The sequence below is a fragment of the Labrus bergylta genome, chromosome 20, assembly GCF_963930695.1.
Source record: "Labrus bergylta chromosome 20, fLabBer1.1, whole genome shotgun sequence".
In the NCBI taxonomy this organism is placed as follows: domain Eukaryota; kingdom Metazoa; phylum Chordata; class Actinopteri; order Labriformes; family Labridae; genus Labrus; species Labrus bergylta.
The window spans coordinates 20,245,328-20,270,877 of NC_089214.1; the positions used below are offsets into that span (position 1 = coordinate 20,245,328).

Here is a 25,550-nt window from a genome sequence, read left to right on the forward strand (position 1 = left end):
GGATGCACCAGATAGATCCTTTGTGGCACAGGGAGAGAAGGATCTATTCGTCAGTCACGTTTGCAGGAGACTTCAAAGACAGCTTGCGTTTGCACCGTTGTGACACAATCTTTCTTCAAATGGGCCTTCTGTATGAAGCCGCCCCTGATATGGGACATAGCTGAGGTGTTCAGTCTGTGTGGTGACACAGGGCCCGGGCAGCACAGACACAGCCCCCCTGGAAAATTAGATTTTCTGCAGTCTGAAACTCTTGTGCTTTTTGTTTTTTTTGCAAGTGTGAGTTTTTGTTTGTAGATCTTAGGCTCGGCATTCATCCCCAAAAAGCTCCATAATTATTCTCCCTCTTCAGTCCTGTGAGGACTCTTTGCAGTGACAAATATGGATCTTTACAGTTGAAAGCAAATTAAGCTGTTGTTTTTCGGCGCTGTATCATAATTGTTTGGAGATTATTATTTATTCACAAGTGTTTTCCCTCTGCCATTAACCCTGATTCATTGCCTCAAATTGCTGCAAATACTCCAAAACACATTCATCTCCTGGATGTTTCTTAACAGCGGCGGACTTTTTGTCCTGTTTTGCCTAAATGTATGACATACATATTGCTATTTAATTTATGGCCTGTGTAACTCAAAATATTGCTGTTTAAAAATACCAAGCCAATAACTTAAAGCTGTGCTTCTGCCATCAATAACCAACCCTGCAAACAGGCAAATACTGGAGCCATTTGTTTCTCTCTGTCTCTTGCTGTAACTTAGTTAAAACAGGCTTTTGCACATAAACACGTGCATGAACGCACACTTATTCTCCTATTAGAGCATCATATGTGCATCTGCACAAGCTTAGACCCTGTTTATAGCATTTATGTCTGTCCATTTCTAAGTGGCAATAATACTGAAGCTATCAGTGCTATTGATCAAAAGTGATGGGAGGGCGCTTACACAGAGCAACAATCAGACCTTGTTTGAGCCCGTTCAATCACATTCTGCTCAGCCCTCGCTCACCACTGGTTTACAGAGAGATCCCCTGAGAGAGAAAAAACACCTGCCCTGCAGTCCTATGCATTAAGTTTTTATTCAGAAACATTCTGACACCAATCACCCCCTGCCATCACTTCTCGCTGATAACTTAACTCTTTAAACATCAAACTGAGAGGACTTTCATAGCTTGACTGTTCTTGCTTTAATCCTCTGGGGGATAATCAGTCAAATCCCGTCGACTGCAGTATTGGTTTGTGTGAAATATTGTTCCTCCAAAGCCTCGCTAATGTTCTCCTGATGAGGCTCGGTGACACTGATGAATGTCTGCGATAATTGAAATACAAACTGATAGAACAGATGCAATGCCTCAGAGGCTGTCGATACCAGCAAACTTAAATTAATCACTTTTGCAACAAACAGACTGATAGAGGAAAACTCCTTGGCCGATGCAACAGATTTGTGCAAATATATATGTCAACTATTTTCAGTTTTTCTCGACTTATTTTCTTTAACAATTACAGGAAATGCATTATAGAGATGCAAATGTAGATTACAGGGATGTATTATTAAAAAAGCCTCTATGCCTGTGTCTTAGCGTCTGCTGTCTTTAGTACTTTACATGGAGGACTGTATTCTGAAAATGTATCCTTGTAAAATATTCATCACAGAGAGTTTTCATTTTTACATCTTCAAAACAAAGTATATGGATTAACATGGTTAAATAAATTATTATAAATGTGATTGAGATTACAAGGATTTTTTAGGGGACAGGGCAGGTGAGAGAGTTGGAAATCAGGGACAGAGCGAGTGGGGAATGACATGCAGGAAAGGAGCCACAGGTCAGCCCACAGTCTCTTTAAACAGGGCACGAGCACTAACCACTATAGGCTACCTGCACCCCCGAGATTAGATCAATTTAACTCAGATTACAAAAAAAAAACAGAATACAATTAAAGGCCATTAAAGTAGTTATGATTAAACACAATCTTCTTTTCTTAAATTTAGCACTTTTAAATTGTCCCGGTTTCTTTGTCAAAACACAAATACAAGCACTCATCAGGCTTCACAGGAACTCAAATTTCTCTGTGGCCCTTTCTGTTTTGCCCTGTACAATTGTTGATAAAAACAAACAAAAAAAAACAGACCAGGCTGGTCTGATTTCCCCTGCCTCCCTTAGAAAGGAACACCCACACCAATCCAAAAGCACACACGCAGACACACAATGGACCAGACTCTGTGTTGGTCTGAAACAGGGTCCAGTTGCAATGAGGAAAAATCTGAAAAAAAGGTTCCACTTGTTGTTTCTCAGTATCTGGAGATTTATTCTCTGGACAAGCCTCTTTCTGGCTGTCAAAACAGACACAGACATGTACAGTAACACACATGTACAGATAGAGGCACAAATTTACATGCACACAGAGAAAAATTACGGACGCACAGGAAATAAAAAAAATTGAGGAGAAGGAAAAGATAATGGGTGTAAATGCAACTGTGCCTATGGGACAGAAGCATGCCAACATATTTGATGGAGTAAAGCATTAAACATTTAAAATAATTTGTGTATGTGGCTCAAACATACATCAGTTTTAGGCTTACACTTTGAGAGAAGTACACAAATTGATAAAAACACCTACACACACACACACACACACACACACACACACACACACATATACACTGAGAAGTAACCTCAGGCACCTCAGTAAATGGTCACATATACACAAATACCCAATTACTCACTGGTTTACTGGTTAATGGTTTGACTTCTGAGTAGAAGGAATTAAATGGATGACTAGGCAGAGTTTTGCGAGGTGTTCAGCGCAAATAACTATTTTTCTTTTCCTCACCCCCCTTCTCTTCATCCTCCTTTTCTCCTCAATATATCCTGCCTGCTGCCCTCCACTCTGCATAGTAATGTCTTTGAATTGAGCTGTTCATTCAGCCAAGCACAGATAAGTGGCGAGCAGCAGGATGAACACTAAAGAGAAATCCGAGAAAGGTGCTGGAAAAATCGGGACGGGGGATTGAGCTTTTGGGTGAAGACAAAAATTTTGATTTTTTTTTCTCTCACTCTCTCTCTCTCTCTTTCTGAGATGACAGAGTGAACATGGAGCTGGGCTGGGGGGGTCAGCTCTGTCTACCTGCTCAACTCACCTGAAAGAGAGGAGGCAACAGTACCTGGGGTTTTCCTGGGGGATGAGACAAGCACAAATACAAATGTGATGACTTTTGGACTTAGTATAAGGCTGGCTTTATAAGTGGACCAAAGGACACTCTGTGGAGAGCTCTACCCTGCAGCATTCTCAACCATTTTAATTACCTGGGTATGGATTTTAAATCATTTTTGAAAGACAGCACTCATTTTAACAGGTCATCTCTGCCTAGTTTTCTGGAACCTGGTTAAAAAGGAGAGACAGTGAGAGGCAGACGCCCTGCACTGGCTGCAGCAGGAAGCTGTTCTCCATGGGACAATCCTGGACTGTCCCAACTGGGGGCAGGCCCCTGTTTGTCTTCTTTGATCCAGACTGCAGGGCCCCTTCTCTGGGGCTACGTGGTGGAGCTGGCTGGCCTTAGCTGCAGGATTCTGCTGGTCTGGCTGTTAAACCGGGACTCAGGTCCTGCAGAGCAACCAACAAACTCCTGGAATACTGGAAGGAGAAACTGAGTATTTGTGAACTCCTGATGTTGGACTGTATCTCCTCTGGTAGGACTACAGCCGATACACAGGACCCCTTGTCCTCCATCCAGCTCACTGTAGACCTGACAGACTGTGCACATATGGACCACTGTCCTCAGGCCTCTCTGCAGGACACCTCAGGGAATAATTGTTATCTTAAGTAAAAAAAAATAACAGAATAAACTGTTTGGACCAGTCAGAAAGTGGAGTGAGAACCTGACAAATGGCATCTGTTCTCAAAATATAACACACAAAGGGAATCCCTGTATTCACCAGGAATTGGATTTGTATTTCTGGTGACAAACTGAATTTGTGAGTGAGTTGTAGCCCTCTAAAAAGAAAATCACACCTGGCCTTGAGCAAGTCTCTTAACCCAGATCGTCAGGACCTGTGCGCCTGCAGAGAGTAGAACCACAGTTAAAGTCTACTGAAGGGCTCCCTGATGAGTCATGTGGAGCTGTGTGACTTTGAAGCAGGCCTCTGATAAAAAAAAAAGCTTCAGAGTGTGTTTTTGTGCTCCGTTAACCTTTCCTGGATAAATACAGATTAAAAATGAAAGGGAGGGAGAGGCAGATAGGAGATAGAAGCGCTGTTAACATCATGTCCAGTCCCCTCGCTACAGTGGAAGTTCAGTGGCTCTAAGCTGACTGTGAACTCTCGACCATCTTCTCTTTGCAGATAGCGTATCTTCAGGAGTCGGGTCACTGAGGAGTCAGCTCAAAGCCGATCGCCTGAGCTGAGCTTTTTTTCCCACCACACTCATTCACTGCACTACCCGCTTCATGCCTCATCTAGAATAATGCATGGCTGTCTTGTGTCTCGCTCTCGTCTTGTTACCTGCTTAGCTATTAATAGTGCTCATCTAACCCTAACCCTAAGCACAGGGAGAAGGGTGGTGGTGTTACAGCCTATAGAGAGGTCTTTCCAGCTCCATCGCTCTAATGCGGAGGTGCATGAGCTCAACCTCTCGGGTTGTTGTCTCTAGTTCAACCTCTCTCATGTGAAGGGCAAGTTTTAGATCCTCCATCTCAACCCCAGTCTGAATTAACGCCATTGGGTCTGGAGATACCGGAATGGCCGTGGCAGCCTCCGCCTCCACTTCCTCATGCACCCAGAGAGCGCTGACCAATTTCAGCTTTATTTTAGCGATATCCCGCTCCACCAGTTTTGCCGGCAGACTTGACTTAATTTCTGCCTTCCGTGTATTTATCGGCAGACAGATATCAAACAAAATAGCAATTAACAACAAATCTGCCTTCGTGCATCGCTCTAATTTATCCAATGTGGGATTTTGCGCAAATTTATCTAGATCACACATTTTTACTCCCACACACACAGAAAAATTGCCAACCAAAGACACTACAGAGAAAATGTAAAAACACTCACCGAAAATCAGGAATCAGAAATGGACAAGCCCCCAATTTATGTTACGCATCCGTCTAGGGGGGCAGGTTTGTAACATAAAAACCCGAAACAAGTTACTTCCCCGGTCCCCAAACCAAAGGCAAAACTAATCTTGATTTAACAAGGATTTATTTTAACACACAAATTCAAACAACGATCAAACAAAACCAAGAACAGGAGAAAAAGTGGGCCGTAACAGGTGGTGTTTTTGTTAGGTTCAGGGACCAGTGTGAGCTGGATCAGTTCATAAATAGATGTTCTTACCATAAGGTGTGTCGTCACTTGCAAGGCGAGTTGCTGAGCAGAAGACCCACAGAGGAAGTGGAGACCAGAACAAGATTAAGAAGTCAGTGAAAACCGCTGGATTTTGGCTTCTGTATTGTTGTATTCTGAGACCTGCCAGTCAAAAATGGAAGCCAATTTTGTTTACTACACTTACATTTGGTGCCTTATAGTGTTAAAAAAAAGATATGATTAATGAACCGTAAAATCAGGAACATAAGTTGCATCAGTATAGATGATGCAGTCTTCTTTGGGGTCACACAGAAGCAAAAAAAGGTTAAAGATATCTTCTTGCATGACAATTTCCAGAGTAGTCCACAACATGCTCTTTTTGTGCAGATGTGTTGCTTTTTTTGTACCGCCTGTTTTTGCAAAGTGGATTTTGTACTTCTACAAACTAATGGTTATGGTAGCGGAGCTCCCGGCCTACTGGGATAGTTGTGAAGTAAGAACCCCACAGCCTGTGAGTCATGCGTCCCATCGTCCCAAGGTATATTTAGTGTATAACTGTTTTCATTGAATGCATCATTATGACCTAATGAGGAAGAAAAGCTGAAATTTTCAATAGCGGCATGCAGGTCATGTGCAACGATTGATGATGGCTTCAGCATTTAAAGTTGCATGTCTCAGCATTTTATTCTAGTATATTGGTTGCACTGGTATGACACAGACACATTTTAAGCTGAAATATAGACATAAATGTGCTTCTTATACACCCGATTCTGCAGTAAATCTCACTACTGACTTCGGTTTGTTGAAACAGGAAACCACAAGAGAAAAGCAAAGTTGAGATCCCGCTCTTTACCTTTATCGGCATCGAGTGTTGTGTAATACTTAATGCTTTATACTTTAGGATGCTAGCAATCAACCACTTTGTCACACAGAGACAGTAAAAGATAAAAACCCATAAACAGTTGATTGGATAGACACAAATCTGAGGTTGTGGCAGTGAGAAAAACATCACTAATCTTTAATCAGCTCAAATAAATTAACAACTGTAGTCCTTGGGAGGGCTGTTCACCCAGTTTGCTGCGAAAAGCAGGTGGAACAGGAACAGACGAGTACAGATAAGTGTTTCATAAAGTGTGCATCTAAAACTGCCAGATGCCATCAACAGATCCATGTCACAGATCCTGAAAACTTTTCATGGGAAAACTCAACATTATCATCACAATGAAGAGAAAGCTTAGAGACAAGCCATCATAATTACGTTTTCAAGCATTCCACTGCCATTGTTTCTAAGACCTGACAGATTGCCTTTTTGTTGAACAAGGGCGTGAACTTTGATGATGTCATTGGTAAAAATGCTTTCAGGATATTTTTCAGGTTCAAGGGGACTGTTCTTCCACGTCGTAAGCTGCATATAAGGAAAATGCGTTGTTTTGATGTGATTTAACACAAAACTCAAAGCCAGTGTCTCATAAAACATTTTGATTGTGCAAACGGCAGTTAAGATACTAAATCAACAGACACTGGACCATTTTGCTGAGAAAGGCTTTTGTATGTATTTGCTTTGTGTACAATATGACATTTTCTCGAGGCTGTGATTTAAAAGACTGCACGAAGTAAATGTGTAGAACACAATGTTAATATGGCAGGGGGCTGTAAACCTCATGACAAGCCTCAGTGAATCTCAAGTGAGCCTTGAGATATGAAGCGATCTGAACTGGGAGTGTCTGATATGCACATCCCTGCAGTCAGAGAGTCCTATAGAAGACATATTGGATATTTAGCCTCATAATTACTTTGTATGTTTTGCAACTCTGCACCTTAGGGCAGGATGTGGTGAGTGGAACAAATACACGCTCTAAGTCCTGAAGCTGCTTGTTTAAGCTGCCTGAAGCTGCTTTGATGTATTTAACTTAAATGTTTGTGTGTGTGTGTGTGTGTTTGTGTATGTGTGTGTATGCAGGCCTTCTCTGGGAACTCCAACTCGGAGAGCTCAGTCCGCCATGAGCTGCAGCAGGGAATCGTTGCACGCTTTCTGCGGCTCGTCCCGCTGGACTGGAGCGAGGAAGGACGGATCGGGCTGCGCATAGAAGTTTATGGCTGCTCCTACTGTGAGTGGAGACACACACACACACACACACACACACACACACAGTCTCAATAAACTTTTCTTCTAATTGGGATATTTTGGCAGTGTAATCCCTGTCTGGATTCATGGACAACCTTTTTACATGTTTTGTAAATGGAACACTAATTGATGTATGCTCATTTATGTACTGTGCTTGAGGCGTCAGATAAAAGGCTGGGTTGCGGGCAGGCTAATACAGCAATAGCCTGCAAAATAATTATCCTGATTTTGCGTTCGCACTCCTGTCAGTATTCAAGTTTAGACCACACAGACTTCCAGGAAACATGGGTCATTTTGCACACCCCCAGACTTATGCTATCTTCTATTTCATATTTCTACAAAATAAAGATAATTAAAAATACTTCAGTATTTCCAGCTTGTATTGTCAACAGTATTAATAATAGATCCAGAGGGGAAGTTTTTTTTTTACATCCAATAGTTTTTCCCCATTCATTTTCTTCATTGCGAGCTAATTCTGTAATTCTGTCTACACATCAAACTCAGAGTCAATGTTTAAACCTGCCCTGACACCAAAAAAAATATTTGCAGAAATATGCAGAGCACAGTTAGAGCCTTGCACACACACACACACACACACACACACACACACTCTGTCTCTCTCTTTCTTACAAATGTATCATCCAGGGAACTGACTCCCACAGCCTCTTCGCTCTCATCCTATTAAAGGCTGCCTAATTGATTTTGATAACAATTTTTAATTAAACCTCTGCATAAATTACGGAAATAAGTGACACACATACATCCTTCATTCTGGATATTTTGTCTGTGAGAGTCACGATACAAGGACATTAATTTCATTCCAGTCAGTTTTCACCTCTTTGATTACATTTCATTTGTTCACTTCCTTCCCATGTCAGAAAAAACTTCTAAATGTTTTCCTGCTTTCCCGATCCAGTCATGAAAGAGAAAAGAAGTAACGTGTTGTGCGTTGACAGAGAAGAGAGGAGGGAAGAAGAACTCAGAAGAGACGAGTAATAGGAGGAGAGGGAGGCAGATAAATATAGATGTCGTGTTCCCAGCATAATCACCAAATATGTTGGTTGTAGATGATAATTCTAGGTTTGTAAATGTATGATAATTAAATGCAACACCATATTATAACTCATCTAGGACTGTGTTATATAAAGGCTTCTGTGTTTATGTGTCTGTAGCCAGAGAGGGAGCCTGATCCAGCATGCTCATTTCCATTTTGATTTACACAGGATCAACAGAAAATAAATTATTTCATAAATGAGTCATGGAATAGTAGCACTGATTATGACTGAAAGACACAGAGAATAGTGATTTAATATAATTTATAAACACAATTATCGTCATGCGCAAAGAATTTCAAAAGAGTGCAAATGTGTCACATCTTCCTTCTACCTGGTGGGAAGCAGCATGGGATCATCTGGGAAAACACTGAAGTTAGAACAAAGAAAACAGAAGTCATTTTCACCATACCTCCTCTGCAGGTGTTTATCATCAAAGAGCAGTGTGCATGTGTTTGTTGTGAGATACCAAAAAGACAAGAAAGACATGAAGGACTGTGTGACTGTGCATGATTGCAGAGTGTCTGTGCATGTCTGCACATACTTTCACACACTCTCAACTCACCACTGGGATGATAAAAGAAAGATTGAACAGGGCTTCAAGCACTGCTCTTAATTTCTGTTCTCAACAAGTGAAAATCTGTATGTGTAAAATCTCTGCTCCTAAATAACTTAAAGTTTTTTTTTTAACTGTAACTATAGTCTTACTGTTTGTGGAATTGTATTTACCACCATCTGGTTAATATGCAAGAACATACCAGGTTACATAATATACCTGCAGATAAATACGTTTTGCAGAGCTGCATGCTCAGCCAGGTGTTTTTAATTAGAGCTGATTAGACCTCTGCTCAGGTTGGAGCTTGGCAGAGTTTTGGCTCCTCCCTCACATCTAATCAGCCAATTAAGTGAAAACACCTGGTAGTGTCTTTGGCTTCTAGTTTGAATGTGTTTTGAGGTGAACATATTTTTTTTCTGTTTCATTGTGCATCTGTTTCATTTCAAATTTAGTAAGAAATATGTCATTTCCGATTCGATTTTAAATAAATGTACGCTATTTGTGACTGATTCATTTTCCATAATGATTCTGTAAGAGGCTTTTCATAGATAGTGAGTCAATGCATCAGGGACATCTTTTTTAAAACGCTGACTAACAGTGTTTTTGTACAGCAGAATAATTTCACTTCTTTATTTGTTTGAATGTTTCAAGAAATATAAAAGAAATGAAGGATTTTTTCCCCTACCAAAAGGTGTTTTAACAGCTTTTCAGCCTGTCATCACTAACAACTGTGCATATTATACTCCTACAAAGTCTTCAGTGAAAATGCCTTTTGGGTACAGCATTATTGGAAACAATTAAATCTCTATTGCTACAATCCTTACCTGTGAGGATGACATTTTAAAAATGAACAAACCTCCAGTGCATTCAGAAGACATGAACAGATATTATATAAATCCCTTTGCCTGTTCTTCTATCATTAGCATATTAACTCAGCTGACTAAACCTTCTGGCATTACTCTTGCTTCTGTAGGTTCATTTTTTATATCATTTACACTGCTGGAAATGCACATTTTGCACACTCTATATAATGACTTCAGAATCTCTGACCCAGCTAAAAGAATGTCATCATTAGTCCAAACTTTGTGAGCTATGAAGTTTGGCATATTGTTATTTTCCTCAGTCTCAGTTTACATTACAGTTTATTCTTCCCGTCTCTTATTTCTGATGTTCCTATCTGTCTACTTTATTTCCTCTTTAGGGGCGGGAGTGATCAACTTTGATGGACAGAGTGTCATCTCATATCGATTTAAGGTACTTAATTTAATAACTTTAATCATTATATTTTTTCACAAAAGCTCCCCATATACACTCATATTGTCACGGTAATCAGTGCAAAGAAATATATGGAAACTTCTTGTTCTAACCAAGTTATAAAGCTTGAACAGAGAAAAAAAACACACTATTATTTTTCAAACACTTTTGATTAAAAATGTGCCACCTGTGGTTTTAAACAACCATGTCTCTCGGCTCCCTTTTTCTTACCTCCCAGGTGAAGAAGATGAAGATCATTAAAGATGTGATTGCGTTGAGGTTCAAGACGTCAGAGAGCGACGGTGTGATTCTTCATGGGGAGGGCCAACAGGGAGACTACATTACCCTGGAGCTTCGCAAGGCCAAACTACTGCTGCAGATAAACCTGGGTGAGTTATGCATGCATGCTATTTATGAACACATCTCCATGCAAAGCCTGCCACAATAACTATTCTACCTGTTTTTATATCAGTAATATCCTCGCAACTTTTTTCTACCTTTGCATATTAGTCAAACATATAAGTATTTGTAAAAAAAATTAGGGAAATGTATCTCGAAAAAAACAAGTAAGTCAAAAAATAGCATCATTATAGGCAGTACAATTGTCCCTGTAAAAGTTTTGATAGATTCAAGTCCATGACTGTCAGAATAAGAGTAATGGTTCACAATAAAGGCAAAAATATAAACATTTGTAAAAGCATAATAATTGTGTCTTTGTGTATATGATTAACCCTGTAAATATACTACATGTATTTTTTGTCCTTGCTAACCTGACAGACTAACACAGTTTTTTTAGTTTTCAGAAAAAAACAATCTTTTGTTCACTAATATTTTAACCCCAAATAAGTTAATTATTTTCTGGCCCTTAAGAAACATGCCCCTGAAAGTTTCCTTGTATTTGTGTGTTTATTGCAGGCAGTAATCAGTACGGCTCTATCCTGGGTCATACCTCCGTGACCACCGGCAGCCTTTTGGACGACAATCACTGGCACTCAGTGGTTCTTGAACGATACCGTCGTAACGTCAACTTCACCTTGGACAGACACACTCAGCACTTCAGGACCAACGGAGAGTTCGACCACCTTGATTTGGACTATGAGGTGGGGCTTTTACTTTACTAAGTATACTAAGAGGTAATGGTTTTTCTCATTTGAAGTAAATCAGTGATCTTACACAAAAACCCAGTTACATACATGCATGTCCAATTACACAATAGGAAGCTGTACAAGCTAATCTGCTACTCCAACATGCATCATAAGTGTGTTTTTGCAGTGTGACATCATGTGTATATTAAAACCCTCTTGTAGCAAACGAACAGCTGTACTTTGATAGACAGTTTTTGGGGATTTCAATTATAAGAAACAACACCAACTGGTAGACCATTAAAGATGTTATCAACAAAAAAATGTCAGCTGACTTATCTGGCTTCCTGGTTTTCTTGAGTGATTCTTGTTAATGAGTGTTTAAGCAGCCTGAGGTAATAGTCACAAGATAAAACAACAAATATTTTCACATCAGAAAACGTTCTTTCTCATCCATATAAAGTTTGTAAATGTAACAACAGACCACCTGTTGAGCGTTCACAGTCAGAAAAAATGTATTGAAGCAAAGTCTGTTTATGCTAATTAAGTAGCACAGTACAGCTTTAGGGCTAATGTCGCCAAGGAATTGCATTAGTGTTTCCACCTGCTCATTATAATGTCCAAGCCGAATCATCAATGCCACGTTCATTTGAGTCGCAAAGTTCACAAAATTAGGTAAATTATTTTGGCACTGTGCATGTGCAAGATGGATCATTTGTTAAAATTAGTTTGTGTGTTGAGGGCGCTGGTAGCCGCCAAATTAATAAAAAGAATGTGTTGGATGTACAGTATGGTGCAAAGATGCTGTTTGTGTTCCTCACCTTTTTGCTACTGAAGCAGTCTGTCAGTCTTTTCGAGATTTTCAACTACATTTTCAGAAATGTTTATCACTGGTGGTAGCTTGGATTCCTCTGTCTGTACAGTGCATTTATACCACACAGGACATTAGATATTGGTTTTACACTGGGCTATAAACCTCATCCATAAAACTCCCATAATTACTGTTGGTAATGAAATGCAAAAGGTTCAGCTAATAAGAGGAAATTGATTCAGGAATGCATAATGGGAATGAAAAGCACCTGTGGGTTACAGAGTTTGTGCATAATTGTGCGGCTTGCTTTATGTGTTTGTGTTTGTATTGATAAGCTTTGAGAGTGTGACCTTTAGCAGACATGCTGATATGGTTGATCTGTTCCAGTATTAAGTATTAAGAAATGGGGCAGGACAAACCACAGTCCAATTAAAGAGAAGCTGTTGAATGAAGGGATCTTTGGGGAAATCTATACAACCAGGGCTTTTTGTGTGTGTGTGTTTGGTGAACCCTGAATGGATCCATTGGTGTTAATGCGACAATGAGCCTGGCTAAAGGTAGACAAATTGTTACCAGCTTTTACTCATAATGCATCAATGTAATTACTTAAGTCTGCACACTCAATCTTGTCTCAGAAAGTGTTTTTGGGTGTGTGTGTGCACCTCTGTATGTTTCCTGTTCCCATTTAAACCTGTACTAACTATCCGGCTGCAATTGTGTCTACCCTTGGTAGTAATTACGAAGGCTACTGGAGCATCACCACAGACAGATACAAACACAAGCAGATAGACAGACACACATCGACTGGTTACTGCACTGAAATTTATTTTGGGAAAGTATTAACTTCCAACATAAGACATTTGTTTGTCACTACTGTACTTCTTGTTTCTATGCAATGGTTACAAAACTGCATCATAAGCGAAGTAGTGTACATTTTATATTATCATAGCCATCCATGTCAATTGTATAAGCAGCCTGTCACATGAGCTTACTGAATTCATCATCCTTTGCAATTCTTACCACTGCACTATGTATATTATTTATGTATAATATTTTCTTATTATCTTTCAGTAATATTGTTTCATAGACCTGTACATTTATTATACCAGAGCTGCAAATGGTAGTTCAATAACAAATGTAGATAATATTTGTAATGTTTGATTTACATTTTGAGCTTGTTTTTTTCTGAGTTTAACCAAGTACACTGAAAGCAATGAGAAATGGAGTCAAATACCGAGCCAATAAAAGCGAACAATCAAACATTGTTCTTGTAAACTATATAAGTGTGGCACTTGACCAATTTCAAGCCAAGGAGTGTCAAGGGAATCAATTGTAAAATAATCTGTATTTTCTGTCCTTAATCCATTTAGTTTGACCTGTTTTCTTGTTGTTCTTCTGTAGCTGAGCTTTGGAGGGATGCCATACAGCGGGAAGCCATCGGGAGGAGGGAGGAAGAACTTCAAAGGTTGCATGGAGAGCATCAACTACAACGGAGACAACATCACAGACCTGGCCCGCAGAAAGAAGCTCGACACCTCCAGCTTTGTAAGCACACACACATAGACACTCTCTTGAAGATACACTTCAAAGTATTAACATTACAAAATTCACATGCACATGGGTTTATCTAACAAGCTTGATACAACTCGGTTCAAAGGCAGCTGAAAACCGAACATGCCCATTACTGTCACACTACCTGTGTATGTGACCTGAGTGAGAGGGCAAATTATTCACTGTACCAAAATAGTTGAACAGATTCATAATTAATTAGATACAAGTGACCCATCAGTGGCCCCCTCCATGTGTTTACCTCCTGTCTTTGTGCTCCCTCTTGACATCATGGATGCCCTTTCCTTGCAAAATACAAAGACAGTTTCAACACCGTGAATGTGGATCAGTTTGTTTTTAAACCATCTTGACAGAAGGCTTGGTTTCTTCACCTCATAAAATGCATGGCACGTTACACTGTAATGTCTACTCACAAAGCCATTTCATCTATAAAATTGTATTTAGGAAAAAAACATCTATTGTCATTAAAGCAGCTCAACATATAAATGTACAATGTTTGCTAATGATTTGATTAACAGCACAAGGTGAGAAACTCAATGGTAATTAATCCCTGGAGTCAATCATAGTGTATGTCCGCCTCAATCACTGAAACACTCTTCCATCTTGGTTTTTAAAGACATAGTGACAAAAAGTGACATTTTTGTTGTGTGTGCAAGCATCAGACTTTTAATTCAACTTCATTCATGATCTTCTGAAGGTAAACATGCAGAGGTAGGACTCAAAGCAACCAAAGCTCAAGATGGTTTCTTGAAGTGTTGGGGTGATTGAACTTCACATACAAAGTGAGCAACTTTGTTTTTCACGACCAATTAATCTCTTGTTTTTTTTTTGTTGTCTCTTCCTCCTCCTCTGTGTCTCGACAGCGTAACCTGTCCTTCTCCTGCGTGGAGACCCACACCTTCCCGGTCTTTTTTAACGCCACCAGCTTCCTGCAGCTGCCAGGACGAGCCAATCACAACACGATATCTGTGAGCTTCCAGTTTCGCACGTGGAACCCCGATGGACTGCTTCTTTTCAGTAACCTCGATGATGGCACTCTGGAGATCTCCCTGGAGGAGAGCAAGGTGGTAGTTCATGTCAACGTGACAAAGGGGACCAGCAACAACCGGGCCGACTTATCATCAGGTAAAAAGACACAAAACCTCCCTCTCCGCCCTTACTTATACTCCCTACCATGCCCTCCCTCCCTCTTTCTCTTCTCTTAGGCACACTCATTTATTCTGCCCACTGCTGCTTTAATAGGCCATTATGCCCAGGGGTAGGGATTATTACAGAGTTACCCTCTAGGCTAATTGGGCTCGATTACATCAGCATTACGAGCATATACAGACATACAAACACTGACTGGCACACCTCCTTTGATTCTGTTATTAGTATCTCAAAGAAAGAAAAGCCACTCATGGCTTCTGGCTCCAAAGACACAATAGGAGCTCAACAGACTTGTAATGAAAATCTTAGTCCCTCTTAATGGCAGATATACTGGGGAGAGACGCACAGATGTGGACATGCTGAAATGGAGAAAGAGAGAGAGTAGAGAGGTTCTTACAGAGACTACAAATCCAGTTTTCTTCTCTCAGTGGGGATAGTTTGTTTATGAAGCTGTTTAGCAGCGCTTATTCAGACGTATAATTAGGCTTATGCTGGAAAATAAAACTATACAGACTCGCTGCTCCGTTACCCCATTTAGATCTGTTAGCATCTAAGACTGATGTTAAGTGCATTAATAGTAGACAGTAAGTCATGGAAAATGACATCATCCATCCATCCATCCATCATCTATACCACAGGGGGGCTGGAGCCAATCCCAGCTGTCATTGGGCGAGAGGTGGGGTATACCTTGGACTGTTTACCAGTCAATCACAGGGCTGACATATGCAGACAGACAACCAGCCACGCTCAGATTCACACCTACAGGCTATTTAGAGTCATCAATGAACCTAACGAGCATGTCTTTGGACTGTGCCATGTCTTGACGAGGATTAGAAACCAGGAACGTCTTTGCTGTGAAGCAACCCTGCTCACCACTGCCCCAAAATTACATCATGTTTGTGCAAATTATTTTTCAATAGTTAGGATACAAAAAGGCTCCACAATGCAAAGAAATTGAAAAATCTGACTTTTAATGCAAATTGAAATCTTTTGCATTAAACATATACAAACTGATCACGTGTAGCAGATACATTGGGGCGGTAATAGCCCAGTCCCTATAGGGACTTGGGTTGGACATTTGGACTGATTGCTGAAGAGGGTACAGTTCTCTTTTAGAGTCCTTGAGCAAGATTGTAATGCTTCAAAGAGTACTCTGAAGCACTGAGCATTACTTTCAAAATACTAAACTTCAAGAGGAGCATGGATGAAGAAGCTTTACATCTCTGAATGCATCAGCTAAATATCTATTTAAAACCGTTTGTCATTGGTCATTAAAGTAGTTTATTTTCTTGATTAGGAAAGAGCGACAGGTACAATAAATTGGACTATTATAAGAAACACAATTGATTTAATTCCCCCCCTGCATGCACACACACATACAGTGTCTGTCATGTGTTTGTGTGGCAGGAACATGCCAGAGGCTGTTTGTGACCTGCAGGATCATGCTCCTCTCTCCCTTAAGATGTCTTCCATCATTTCATCCTCTTCCTCCTCTCCAGTAGAGAGACAGAGGATGAAACTACAGGGACAATGAGACATTTGAGAGAAACATTAGTCTGTGCGTGCTTCTTAATGATATGCCCCGTTTGTGTATCTGTGCTGTGTCCGTTATTAAAGAGTACTTAGTCGTGATTCCTGCTGGGACTTTGATCTAATTTTCCCATCACTCTCCTTTTATTTACTCATTGACTTTTAGTGTCTCTTCTGCTTTGCTCTCATCAGTCATTTGTTAATTTAGAGTACATAGCAGCGTTAAAAGAGTGAGTGTTGAAAATGATCTCCTTGATGGCTGCACTGCAGGACTAAAGGATATTTTTAATAAAAGCAAAAAAAAACTGTATTTAACACATGACCAACAATGAAAAGCTCCAATAAACTGAAAAGAGGGGGAAAAATGTGGGTTGAGGATGCTTTCCTCTGACCCCCCTCTTCATTAATTACCAAATTATTTGGCACCTGCATTGTTTCCATGGAAACAATACTCACTGTGTGGAGTGCTTGTGCAGAGACAAATCTAATTTCCTAAGAGGTTATCATGCAACAAATTGGTGAGGCTTATTTTTGTACTGCCGTTAGATTATTAAAAAGAAAAAAGATCTGAAAAGTAATAAAGAGTTGCAGGAATTTAATATTTTACTGTAGCTCAAGAGAGCACGGAAATATGATGTAGCTGTCTGCCCTTTGAACATAATATTTGACAATGACGGGTAGAAAGAAGGGGAAATAATCATTACTTCTATACATTATTGAGTCTTTCACCGGCTTTGCCATGTTGCGCTCATTCATTTTTTGCATTAATTATTTCTGTAAATAAGTCTATTTGACTCCAACCGGGGAAATTTGTCATTGAAAAAAATCATTCTCAAAGGACTGTTTGGCTTACTGAGGAATGGGAGAAAAACCACAGGGCAGCATCAACTGTGTGATTCCACGACCTGCAAAGCTGAAATTTTGCAATGTTGAAACTGTGTTTGTGTGTTGTGTCATGCATGCATTCAAACCCATCATCCCAGCTAAAATGAATAATATTAGTTTCTTTGAGATGCAGAAGGACCATCAGTCATACACACACACACACACGCACACACAAACACACACTAGGTTACTTGCACAGTCTGAATAAAAAGCACAAGGAATTACAATAATGGAAAGGCCCGAGGCACAGATTCAAGGGGAAAAAAACTACTACAGCCACCCCTGATTATGTTATATTGTTTCATTTCCCCACAGTCAGTGTGAGTCCCTGTGCCTGTGTATATGTGTGTTTATCTGTTTGTGTATATGTGTTTGTTTAGCAGGGCTTAAAATGTTGTATATTCAAGCTCTGTGTGGCTGACAGATTAGCACCTGTGAGGACGTGCAGAGCTCTCCAAATTACCTTGGAGGACCAAATATTTCAGAGAGAAGGAGGAGGATAAATTTATATATGCCAGAGGATGCCATAAATTCTTTATTGTATATGATTGTAGAAATAGGATCGATATGCAATAGGAACAGGGAAGAGGAGATAGTTGATGGGGAGAGACGGTTAGAAAAGACGATCTTTAAGGATAAGAGATGATGGGAGGGGAAAGGAAAAGAACAGTTTTTTTCTTCTGCAGGGGAAGTGGAGCAAAATGTTAATCTGGAATAACAACCAGACTCAACACCAAGATCTGTGCTTCACAAGTAGACAACACATGGACAAAATATCCATGAAAAGTCAGAAACTACGTTTCCTCTGCATGTGTAATTTGATAATTTTTCTGACTTTGTGAAATCAGTGTGCTTCACTTCCATCTCTGAGAATCTGATGAGGTTTTACTGGCCTTCCTTCTATCTTCTATAATAACTCTTAACTCTCGTTTCTGTTTCATCTTGTGGATCTATCATTAACGGAGCCCACGGTGCCAATTAAAATATATGCAGTAGTTTATGAAGTAGAGACCATCTCACTGGTTTTTGGTTAAGAGCCTGTAACCTTTGTTTTAAACAGTTGATTTCACAGCTCTGTCTGATTTAATACAAATGAGATATTTAACAAGCTCCAGCACTTTAACTTTTATTTGAGTATTTCACCAAAACATAAAAAAATCAACCCGCATATTAGCACACACAAGGACAGTGTTGTCTTTCGCACTACTTTTAGGACTATTATTATGATCTTGACTTTTAAGTCCAAAAAAGTGCATAAAGTATATTGTTTTAGCAGTGATTCAATTTTCTCACATTTTTTAAAATGATCTGAAACAAGGATTGACTCATTTTGCCCCATGGGGGGAAAGGGTATCTGCTATGGTGCGGGTGGTTGCTCAAAGGAGACTTTGAGAGGGCATGGTAACTGTCAACAATTTATTTCTATGTCGAATCATTTCATCCATGAACTAGCTGAAGCATATTTCTTATAGGAGGAGGAGAAAGTTTGACTTGAAGTAGCTGGATAGCTGCTGTAAAATGAGTAATACTTTCACTGCAACTATCAACTAATTTCATTATTAAAAGTGCAGCTGGACCCAGCATGGGGAAGTTGGAAGTAGTCAAGCGAGAGGGCAACAGAACCAGACTCAGAAACCTCCCAGCCAACACAACCTTTTTAAAAGTCACAAACAGCATCCATGTTGGGCGAGGATGTCTCTCCTCCGCCACAGGATGGCAGGCTGACTATTGGACCAGGAAGGGTTCACGTGACTGAAACATGTTTGAGTCTCTGGGTGTGAGTGTTTAAAATGTTGCATACTATACCTTTAAAGCAGCTTGAATCAGGACTTTCTGGAAACATCAAGGACATGACAGGTTCATGATGAGGACAACATTGGGAGTTAAGTGGAGAAAACTCCGTCCAGAGCCACTTCTATCATTTGGTGTAAAATTAAATGTGTCTGTCTTCGTACTCCACATATCAGCTACGTTGTGTTTCTGGCACGAAGTTGAATCTTGATGACAAAATCTTGACCGTTAACTTTCTTTAACTAATGTTAACTTTTCTTTAAGGCTGATACACAATCTGTAGGGATGTCTTAAATGTGTGTGGGTGAGTGTGCAGGACGAAGAAGTTTTAAGAGGTAGTAGCTACTTCTTTTTTTAAGAACCTAAGATTGTCCAGAGACCGAATATATGGACTACAAGCTAAATAGTTTTTCTTAAGAATATTGATATGCTGATAGAAGCTCTGTGGCTCCAAATTGCAGTAAATAACATTTAAGAGACACACAACACCTGAACCTTCATGTTTTAGCCTTACATTTGCATTAGTCATCTCACAAACTTTACTCCTTTTATTCTGCCTGGGATACAACATTGAGTGATCGTACTATACTGTCCTGTGTACTGTCCAGTAATGTTGGTTCATGCCATAAGTGGTATTCTTTTGTTTGCATTTAAAGTGGCAATGGTATAAATAATGTATATAAAAATCGAATGGGTTTCATTAAAAAAATGGGGGACATAAATTAGTGAAAGGCCTCATTTCACTAAGTACATGCATACTAAAGCTTGGTATTCATTTATTTGTATTGCAATTTGTAAAAGCTAAAGTAATTAGATTATTTGGATTAAGGTCATGGACTGGAAATGGAATAAGTCAAATGGCAAATAACCAATCAAATGAATGTGGAGAAATGCTGCTAAGACAATGCACTCCAAATAAAGTTGTTCATTAAAGGTTTCATTAATTTAACAATAGTCACACGTCATAAAGCCTAATTTAAATCTCTAAAGCTGTACACTTTGTTCTCAGAAAGCCTTTACATTTGAAGTTTCATTACAATCAAAAACAAAAAAAAGAGAAGCAAACTTCTCTCTGAATGAGAAAATTAAAAACAGTACAGATCATTTCATCAGTAATGCAGACCACAAATAATTACTTCTTGAAATGCTGAAGATGTTCAAGTAGTAGAGCCCATGGTCTTTATGGAGAAACAGAAAAGCAGCCCTTCAGAGCACTTTAATCCTGTACTTTCAGATCCTTGGAAATAAAAAAGGTGCTTCTTATGTTTCTGATTAGATCCTTAAAATTAGTCTCTCCGCCTTCTCAGTATTTTCTTCAGGAGCTACTGTTGACTCACTCCTGGCTCTACTCTAATCACTCGCTTGTTTTCAGGGGCGGTCGGTCATCACTGAATTCGTTTTGTGAGGCATTACTTTTTAGTAAGGCCTCCTGAAGTATTAATCCACCAAAAAAAAAAAAAATTGGTAATTTCTAAAGCACTTCACATGATATACAGTCAACAAAAGTCTGCTTTATTGAATTTTCCAATCTGCTGGTGTTTTGTTTTGCATGGTTTGCGTGAAGCTGTAAGATATAGGCTTTATTTTTTTGACTACCAAATTTGTATTAATTTTTTCTCATTGAAAAAACATGAAAAAACATAACATCAGTATCATTGCCAGACATTAAGACATAACATACAGGCTTTCAAAACATACATGGGAGATGTAGGTGTGGTGCCTGTTTAATCAATATACTTATTTGTAAGTTACTTGCAATCAATATGAAATGTTTTCTAAGCTAGATTTGATGATGTAAAATTTATTTGATCTGTGATTATCATTCAATCTATTATGTATTGAACTTTTTGAAGATATTCATTTCTATAAACTACCTTTTCCATTTGCATAAATTTCCAAAGGTAATATTTTTCTTGAGTTAAACCTAATCTGGAGTTGAAACAATCATCAATGATTTGATTGGTCCATCACCATACACTGTATCTGCTAATTATTGAGCATTTTAAAACTAAATTTGCAAACCCTGATCTTCTCAAGTCTTAGCTTTCTTCTGCCTTTACTCTGTTGGTCGGACAAACGAAGCAATTTTAAAGTCAGCGTTCTCTTTCTCTCCAATCCACTTTGTGTCTCTGTCTCTGCTGCTCAGCCTTGATATTCCTCAGTTCCCCTCTCTGCTGCACCATGTCTCTCAGAGCTCTCAGCTCATCCCAGATATTGATCCTAGTCTGGACTCTCGTCAGTAAACCTTGGTCAAGCCTGTGTTCCAGACAGACAGATCAGCAACACCAGCAGCACAGTTCTCCTGTTTACAAATCCACTGAAAACACATGCAATCACACATTTTATTGGTTGTACATGTAAAAGAAAATGTGTGACAGTAACCAGAGGTATAATCTGTATCTTGTACCGATGCTGGCACAAAAAGGCCCTCAGTGACCATATTAAGGAAGACATGGATGATGATTAATCCACAGCTGGATGTTAATTACCTTCAAGTTTTGGCCAATTTTTTTATTTTCTGTTCTGCACCAGAACAGCAGAAAATGACTTTAAAGGATAAAGTACAATCAAATAGTTGGCTTTAACATGTGCCTTTAATCTGTATTTACACAAAAGCCTTGGCATAGTGTTAAAAATAAAAATACATTTTACTCATATACAGTATATGTATATATAGCATAAATCAATTAAATCCTACGTAAATATCAGTCTGAGTCATGACTGTCTACAATGACTGAGAAGTTTTAATGAGCTATTTCTGTGTTTGGAGTTTTCATGGCAAATCTACTTTTATCAAAAGAAGTATAAAAAATGATGAAGCTATGGTGAATCCACAGTTTATTAAATTTAAAACACAAACAGAGGGAAAATGCTCTTCCACCTTGCAGTCAGTCACATGCATATGAATGACAACACCAAAGCCAGCCATGAAACAGGCTTGTGTATTGAAATTCCTCTCTCCATTATCGTGCTCGTTTTATCGGCAGCAGACAGCCAACATGTGTCGGATTTGGGCCTGCGTGCTGTTGGTGTGACAGAGAAAGTGCAAAACACATTTGTGTATGTGAATTTTTTTTTTTTTTTTTCAAGCATCCCTGCTGTGGGGAAAGTTAAGATTGCACCCTGCTATCATTGATCAGCTCATCATTTAAAGCTGGTGCAGGTGATGTAGAACAGATTAGGAATACAAGGTTGAACAGTATCTGTTTTCCATTACATTTAAGAGGTTATAGACAGGGAGCAGATGGAGCAGAGAGCTTGATAGTGATAACATCAAACCAATATATACAGTCACAAGTTTGAATGCTGGTACACATCAAGGTTGCCTTTTACCCATGGATGTGTCCAGACTATTTCAGTTTTGGAGGCCCAACTGGGGCACTGACTGAACCCTGCAGGGGTGGCAGGAAGTAACTGTGCATGAATGCATGGGTCATGGTGGGATAGATTGACTTTCTGGAGTGCTGGTTAAGCAGAGACATTCCATGTGCAGAGGCTACAGGCCTCGTCCCACTGGTATTTTCTATAGCATTTTTTGCATATTTAACCAGCGTAGCCTTGAACAAGGCCACAGTGGTCGACCATCTCAGAAGGTAGCCATCTCGGCCGTTAGTTACACTGGTCATTGCTAAGAACTGACACACACACATGCACATAGCCTTTACATCTACACACACACACACACACATACACACACACACACACACACACGCGCGCACAGTCGCCCTGTTGGAGATCAATTAGTGGAGACTCTCTACTGAAAGCTATAGAGTCTCCAGATGCTTTCAGAAAATAAATAATCCATGCAAAAGTGTTCCTCATGACACTCACATAGAATGCAAAGGTGCAGAAGAAGCTAACACACACAGCTGATGCACACAGGTCAGATGTATTGACACATGCAACATGCTTAGGTTTATGTGTATTGACTTAAAAGCAGGTGCATAAGTCAATGCACTCTGCTGCTACTGATTAGCAAATGATCGCCATGGATGTATCCCAGCCTCTGAAGCAGTAAGCATAACCGAGATTGAAAAAGATGGACTTGCTGCTAATAGCCACAAGGGAGAATAGTACAGAAAAAAGAAGGGAAGGGGAAATGTAAAATGCAGCTTTACAGGACAGGAAATATAGACAAAAACAGGGGAAAGAATCAGGGACAGAGAGGTAGCAGGGAGAGAGGATGGATAGAGATTTGTGTCAGTAAGAGGTGATGTATAGACAAGAAGTTGATGAGAGTGAGCTGGCTTCTCTCTCGGCTCCAGTAGTAATGTCCTCTTCTAAAACATCACTCATACTTAATGGAGCAAATCTACAAGAGAAGAGAGAGTACAGGAGAGTACAAAACCTGCATGCACAAAGCCACACACACACGCAGACAACGCAACACATTACAGACTTGTACGCACTTACATACTGTACAGTGCCCAAAGCTTGCAAACACATAAAGAGAGCATACACGCATGCACTCTGGTTCTCTGACGCAAATAGGGAGTGTGAGTGGAAGTGAGTTGAGGCTCAGGGGCTTTGAGACTAAAAGCTGGTCTCAGCTTTGAAAACGGAAGAAATAAAGACAGAGTGAGAAAAAACAGAATTAAAAAAATTGAGGGGGCATTGGCATATTTATTAGAGCACATGCTAATCCTCTTTTTCTTGCCATGTCTTAACCATTCCTAAATCCACATTTACCAGGCCAAACATGGTAAAATAACAAAAACAGCAGGTGTGCCATGATTGTGTCAAGTAGAAGTTAAAGTCTGCAGACATTTCCTGTGTCAACCCTCTGAGAAGTTTTGCACTTTATACAACATCGTGCCTATAGTTTAACTACAGAGTATGTGTTTTCTGAATCAATCTTTACATCCGCCCCCCCCTCTATAGGTTCAAGCCTTAACGACGGCCAATGGCACTCAATACGTTTGGTCGCCAAGGAGAACTTTGCCATGTTGACGATAGACGGCGAGGAGGCGTCTGCTGTGAGCTCCACTTCACCTCTCAGCATCACCACAGGAGGAACCTATCACTTGGGAGGTAAAGGGTCACCCCCAACACCCTTCACTTCATTCTGCATCCACTGACATCCCATCAAATTCCTGTCAAGTTCCCATCAAGAGGCATCCGAGTGCAACATGGTCAGTACGCCCATGGAGGTGAAAGGGGACAGTGTCAGGAAAAAAGCATCCCATATACATCCCTTGAGGTCTTGGTCAGTCTAACCTTCCTGCTTCATAAACCTTGCAAAAAAAGAAAATCAGGGATCTTCAGTCTCTGTTTGCTTTGTTGTGTATTGTACAGTATAGGCTTGATTAGTAAAAATGACACAACCTGCACACACACAAACATGTGAATGAACATGTTATCTGCTTCAGAGAACATCACTAAGTTAGGTTTGTATTTTCAAAAAGTGTGCTGCTGTGAAAATAAGCTCAGTGAAGTTATGAACTCTACCAGCTGAAGTCTTTCCTGTCTTAGTCTGTCTATATATCTGTCTGTCCATCTCTGTCTGTCCATCTCTGTGTGTGTGTGTGTGTGTGTGTGTGTGTGTGTGTGTGTGTGTGTGTGTGTGTGTGTGTGTGTGTGTGTGTGTGTGTGTGTGTGTTGTGTTTGTGCGTGTGTTTATAGACAATAATTAATTTGACACATTATTTATCTCAGTTGAAATCTATATCCCAGTGGCTAAAGTTCAGGAAGTAACTCTCTCAGCAAGAACAATGCAGACACAACTAGACCACCAGATACACACTCTCATACACAGGGGAACACACACACACACACACACATAGACCAGACACACACAGCAGCCATAATCTGTCTGAATTAAGAAAACGCCAGGTTGATAATGCCCGACACCGCTCTCCCTCTGCTGGAAAATGGTCCGTAGAAAGTGGGCATGTGTGACTTTGTGTGTGTGTGTGCTGGCTGTGTGTGGGCACCTGTATGAAATTACAGTAACTGTGAGAGATAGTCTGTGCTCTGATTGCACCATTGGGCCTCTCTCCCTCTCAGTCTATCAAGGGCAATCTCCCTCATCAGGCTTAACCATTTCCCCAGGCCAGTCAATAAGAACCACAGCGCTCACACACACACACACACACACACACACACACACACACACACACACACACACACACACACACACACACACACACACACACACACACACACACACATGTTAGCATTTTTTCATAGAATTTAATGCATTAAACAAACTTGATTCATTCTAAAAGCCTTTACAGGATCCACACATCCTTTCAAGTTATGACAACGTTTGTGAGGCCTTTCTATGCTCACTGTATTCAGTAAGAAAGCCATCAGAACCTCTTACCTTTTAAGAGTGTTTTAACTTTTAAGGTCAACATTTTAAAGCTTCTGTGGGTTTCTTGGATTCTTGAATCTGCCCTCTTACAGATTAATTGAAATATGAACACTTCATATTTTGGAATCACTTTTTCCT

The 25,550-nt window shown here is 39.9% G+C and overlaps 1 protein-coding gene across 2 annotated transcripts in view; it reads left to right on the forward strand.

Moving 5' to 3' along the window:
* cntnap2a (contactin associated protein 2a) overlaps positions 1-25,550 on the forward strand; it is a 214,305-nt gene that overhangs the window by 113,009 nt on the left and 75,746 nt on the right. For both annotated transcript variants that reach the window (XM_065948957.1, XM_020630990.3), the window contains exons 4-10: positions 7,253-7,400; positions 10,227-10,279; positions 10,518-10,668; positions 11,195-11,379; positions 13,574-13,717; positions 14,605-14,866; positions 23,978-24,127. In XM_065948957.1, coding sequence (XP_065805029.1) covers positions 7,253-7,400; positions 10,227-10,279; positions 10,518-10,668; positions 11,195-11,379; positions 13,574-13,717; positions 14,605-14,866; positions 23,978-24,127 — 1,093 coding nt within the window. The remainder of the gene's footprint in view (positions 1-7,252; positions 7,401-10,226; positions 10,280-10,517; positions 10,669-11,194; positions 11,380-13,573; positions 13,718-14,604; positions 14,867-23,977; positions 24,128-25,550) is intronic.